Source organism: Choristoneura fumiferana, chromosome 11, assembly GCF_025370935.1.
Source record: "Choristoneura fumiferana chromosome 11, NRCan_CFum_1, whole genome shotgun sequence".
Lineage (NCBI taxonomy): Eukaryota > Metazoa > Arthropoda > Insecta > Lepidoptera > Tortricidae > Choristoneura > Choristoneura fumiferana.
Genome location: NC_133482.1, coordinates 17346739 through 17352548, shown reverse-complemented (window position 1 = coordinate 17352548; position 5810 = coordinate 17346739). Strand labels below are relative to the sequence as shown.

General features: G+C 42.4%; 1 protein-coding gene across 1 annotated transcript; it reads left to right on the top strand.

Annotated features, from left to right (window-relative positions):
- The first annotated feature begins 521 nt into the window (after positions 1-521).
- LOC141433023 (uncharacterized) lies at positions 522-4509 on the top strand. The gene is made up of 5 exons (XM_074094855.1): positions 522-534; positions 1004-1129; positions 1405-1539; positions 2894-3506; positions 3990-4509. The coding sequence occupies exons 1-5, from the start codon at positions 522-524 to the stop codon at positions 4507-4509; spliced, it is 1407 nt and encodes a 468-aa protein (XP_073950956.1).
- Positions 4510-5810: the final 1301 nt, after the last annotated feature.

The following is a 5810-nucleotide window of genomic DNA, read 5'->3' as shown; positions in this document are numbered from 1 at the left end:
ACAATTATAACGGGAGTTAATTAAAACATATGCCCTGATAACTAAAGTACACGCGGACGAAGTCGCGGCAAAAGCTAGTATATAATAAAACAACATTATGACGTAGTTTAAGCAAGCCAGCATGATAGTAGGTGGATCTACTTTACATAAATACGTATATGAACATATCGCAGCATAATATTTTTTAAATAAATCAAAGATTACGAAATTTGAGCAAAAATTGGTGCAAAGTAGCCTCGTTTTGCGGTACGAAGCGGCCTGTATCCATCGTGAACCCGCGTCTAGACCAGGTCATCCATCCAACTTATTGGTGGACTACCTCACGATACACTTACCGAGCTGCGGTCTTCATTGAGGACTCTTCGGCCGCAACCAGTGTCTCCAACCACGCCGTAATTACGGAAAAGATCTATTACCGTTATTTTTCTAGATCTACCACCTACCGTAGACATATCATTACGTACCACATTCTACCGTAATAATAATAATAATAATAATAATAATTACTTTATTTGCTGAATATGGGTTACAATGGTATGCGTTTGTAACAATATATAGTTAGGATCCTTCATATTCTGCTTTATGTAGCATGCAAATTATACACAGTATGCTATATTCTGTCAGGATTAGGTCACATTTATAGCACGCATCGGATTACTTTAAACTATATTGAATTAATAGAAACAATAACAAATTAAATATTTAACATTTTGAATAGGTATGTCATATTATAGCACACATCAGATTTACATTAGGTATATTGAATTAATAGAAATATGTAATAAGTAATAAATTAATATTTAAACCTTTTGAATAGGTATGTTAAAAATTATAGCACACATTAATTTTGTATGTGTCCTTCTTTATACAGGGTGGAAAAATCGAATGCCACATGGATGGCAACTACCTTAAGTATTGTAAATAACACATTATCGGCATGTGACGATGCATAGCATCTGGTGAGAGTGCGTAGTACTTCCGGTTAGGTGTCGTCCAATCACAGCCCGTTTCCGCCTCGCCATCGACCAATCACAGGCTTCGTCCGATGGCGCGCTCGGCTGTCACGTGGTCACCCACTGGAGGTCGCTGACTACCTGCGAATCTTACCTCATAGCGTCGTTACTTCTCGGTGAGACAACTTGTCTTTACTTTTTGCACTTTAAACTATACAAATAGATTAAAGCATCTCAGATAAAAGTTAATTTAATTGCAATTTATCACAATTTGTGTTCACATTATAAGAAACTTGGACAAATAATTAGCAAACGTTCAAAAAACTTTTCAATATTAAATTATTTGTCGATAGCTGTTTCAAAATTTTAACGCTCATAAACCCGTGACCCCGGGACAATATGAGCAATAGTGAGCAAAGTGATACTGTTCCGGAATTCACTCACGTTTCAGATGAAAAGGCGGAGCACACGCCCCCCTCGGCCGGAGCGTCGAGAAAGCGGCGAGCCCAGACGACCAGCGATTCGAGTTCTGCGGAGTCTTCATCCTCGGAGGATGACAACGAAAGGAAAGTCAAGAGAAAGCGCGGTAAGATGCACCATTCTAACTTTGATGCTCTAATGACCCAGATGAGTGTGATCACTAACATGATGATGCATAACGCGTATTACTCACAATGTAACTCGAACGTTGCGTCTCAGTTGCCGATTGGGGGGCAGTTACCAGCAAGTGCACAAATACCGTTAAATTCAAATATCCCGGAGACTACGGTTAACGATTGTTTTTTAAATCGGCCCGCAGCCGCAATCGTCAACCCAGGTCGAAAACTTGAACTAGATAGTGTCAATACATCCATTAAGGATCCCAAGGTTCCTAAAGCTGATCCGAACCGCATAAAACAGCTCGAACGATTGCAAAAGTTTGGTGACCCTCACTGGAAGGATATTAGATACACAGAGGCTCTAAAAGTGCACTGTGCTACTCCTGGTTTCGTTGAACTCGACGTCAATGACGAATTGAGACAATTTGTTAAAGGAAAAGACTATATTGCTAGCACGGAACGATCTTTAGCAGCGATTTGCAATGCACTTTTAGCGCAACGGGAATATCTCCATCAACATCTGCAACAGTTCGTTGACTGGGCGGCCTCTCCTGAAACCGTTCTGTCGGCAACTAGCGTGTTTGATAAAATAACGGAGTTATTTAATGCCTCTTCTAAATATCACAAAACGGACGAGGAGACTATGCAACTCGTTTGCGGTAAGCGTGCCGAATGCATAGAGAATCGTCGAGAGCGTATCTTGACGGAGCTTCCTAATAAGATACTACGGGAGGGTTTGCGTAAAATACCCCCGAGTACTGAAGCTATTTTTGATAAATCTCAATTACAAGAATATATCAAAAGTACTGGAGGTATTGATAAATGGGTACGCCCATGGTTTAATCTTGAGAAGGATAAGAAGAAATCGGTGCCAAAACCTACGACAAATCCAGGCCCATCTCAGGATATTACGAACAATCCTCGGTTTTTTCCACCGAAAACCTTTGGGCAAAAAGTCAAAGAAAACAGAGCACACACCAATGGGTCTAAATACAGACATTCGCAAAAGGACAAAAAGCCCTTTCGAAAGGAGGGGGGGACCAACAAGAAAAGATGACTCAAAACCTCACCACTTCTACGGGGGCTGCCTGCGAGCGTATCGCAGGCAGTGGCAGATGTTGCGAGCTCCGAAGGCTCTTCTCAAAATAATAATGGGAATGCATCTGCCATTTACCTCCAAACCAACACTCATTATGCCAACCCCTCAGATTTTACGTCGCTTCGAGACAAAACAAACACCCGAAATGACCCAGCAAATCCAGACTTTATTACATCAAGGGGTAATAGAAGTACCAAATCAAAAACATCTAAGCCCCAGTTTTTTCTCAACCATGTTCTTAGCGAAGAAAAGCGACGGATCGGACAGGCCAATTTTCAATCTAAAACGATTAAACGAGCACATAGTCCCAAAGAAGTTCAAACTAATCTCACATCATCAGATTCCACATTTCCTACAGAAAAAAGACTGGATGACGAAGCTGGATCTATCGTCGGCCTATTTCCACGTCAGCATAGCCGAAAGTCATCGCCGATTCCTCCGGCTAGTTTACAAGAATCAGGTTCTACAAATGAAGTGTTTACCATTCGGTCTGTCCTGCGCTCCCAAAAACTTTGCAGCCTTGACGAACTGGGTAACACAGATCCTGCGGGACCAGGGCATGAGGATCGTGGTCTACTTGGACGATTTCCTCTTGGTGAATCAGTCGGAGCAACATCTCGAATCTCAGGTTGCGGTTGCGACACAGCTCCTAGAAAAATTGGGATGGACCATCAACTACCAGAAATCGATCCTCAAACCGACCCAAGAATTGGATTACCTGGGACTCGTGTGGAATACGAGAAAGAACTTTGTAGGAATCCCTTTGAAGAAGATAAAGACGATTGTATCGATTTCAGAGAAAGCCTTAGACAGGAAGAAGGTCTCGAAAAAGGACACTCAAATATTACTAGGCACGTTCAATTTTGCGAATTTCGTAACGCCAAGGGGAAGGCTCCACTGTCGACAACTTCAGCGATTTGCACGAACATTACACAGGCTCCCACCACGCCATCCTGTTTCGATTCCGCCTCAAGCTGCGCAGGACCTAAGGTGGTGGATTTCCTCAATGGTCAACGGTCGTACGAAGAGAACCCTTCATCAGGCCCAGACTCACCACTACCTAACGACCGATGCGGCCGATTACGGATGGGGCGCGCAGATGAACGATCAGGTAGTGTCTGGGAAGTGGAGCCGAGAGCAGATGACATGGCACTGCAATCGCAAAGAAATGTACGCCATAATTGCTGCCATTCAACACTTCAAGCGGCAACTGTTGGGCCGTCATGTAGTCCTACAGACAGACAATCGAACGGTTGTCGCATATATAAGGAACGAAGGGGGAACGCGATCAATAGCATTATTGAACCTGACTTATCAACTTCTGAAAATCCTGGACAGGTCGAACATCTCACTAGTGGCGGAGTACCTACCGGGCAAATACAACGACATCGCCGACCATCTATCGAGAGGCAAACAAGCGACGGAATGGCATTTGCTACAACCGGCTCTCAAAGCAATATTTCGAAGATTTGGAACCCCACAAATAGACCTGTTTGCATCCGAGAGGACCAAAATAGTCGAGCGATATGTGACCAGGGACCCGAGGGACACAGCGGCACATTATATCAACGCCTTCAGCCAGATTTGGCGGTACCAACTTGCTTGGGTATTTCCACCTCCGAGCCTCATCCCACGAGTACTGCATCATCTCAACTCTGCCGAGGGGACCTTCCTTGTTGTAGCACCGTTATGGAAAAAAGCTTATTGGCTGGCCGACCTTCAACGTCGGGCAGTTTGCAAGCCGATGAGGATCAGGGATCTGGAATCGTTTCTCATCGACCAGAACACCGGACGGCCTCCCCCGCGAGTCCAGGACATGAGACTTTTAGTCTGGAAGATTGGGGCTGGGGGCAGATGACAAGCGATTGGTCAGAGGGTGAGAAATCACTTCTAAAATCAAGCTGGCGTGAGTCCACTTTAAAAACTTATAAACCAGCGTGGGCTCGCTGGCAAAAATGGTGTTCAGTGAATAAATTAGACTTTAGATCAACAAATGGTAATATTTTAGCAAGATATCTCGCGTATCTGTGTCTGGAGGAAAGATTAGCCTATTCCACCATTTTGGTACATAAGTCGGTAGTTGTATCTTTTTGTCAAACGGACAGTAAAGAAGACCTAAATTCACACTTCTTAATTAAACATATATTGAAAGCTATTTCTCTTCATAGACCGAAATTAGTAAAATCAACTGTCTGGGACCCTTGTGACCTGATTGCCTGGCTACAGTCTAACAATCCTGTTAACATAACACTGTTTGAAGCATCTCGCAGATTGGCATGTATTTTACTGCTAGCGTCAGGAAGACGTGTTCACGATCTAACTTTATTGAAAATAACTGCAGATCACCTCCTTGACTGTGGTGATCATATTATTTTAATACCAATATTTGGTTCAAAGACCGATACGTCAACTTACAGGCAATCAGGTTGGAAACTTCTAATGCACGATAATACGGTTATTTGCCCTGTTTACTGGATAAGGAAAGTAATAGAGCTAAGCAGGCAGAGACGTAGGCCAGAATGTAAAGATGCCCTGTTTATTACTATAAACGGACACTCTCAAGCCGCTTCACGCACTATAATTGGCAATTGGATAAAGTCTATGTTGAAAGACGCTGGCATCCAGGCGTCTTCGGGTAGTGTGCGATCGGCTGTGGCGTCCCTTAACTGGTACGAAAATACACCTATTGAAGACATTTTATCTCGTGGTAACTGGCGTAGGGAAAATACTTTCGCAAAGTTTTACCGCAAACAAATTATAGGTAGAGATACTATTATTCAATCAAGTAATACTCTGTCATCACGATTTGAGCCGATATCATAAGTAATGTTACTGAATCATATATAAGAAACCAATCAAATTGATTAAAAATGTAGTAATTAATTGAAAATTATAAATAAAGGAGTATAATTTTTTTTTTTTTTTTTTAAAGATTTATATGGAGGATATTATTTTGCTAAACTACCTTGTCTCTTCCACAGTACTATCTAAGAGGTAAAAATGACATCAATCTGGTCTCACATAGCGTCGTTTCGTGGTCACCAGGAGCCAACAAACACATCTCTCACCAGATGCTATGCATCGTCACATGCCGATAATAGTGCAAGTTTTACATTACAATAAAACTTGTATTATTGAGCAGAGACGATGCATAGCATC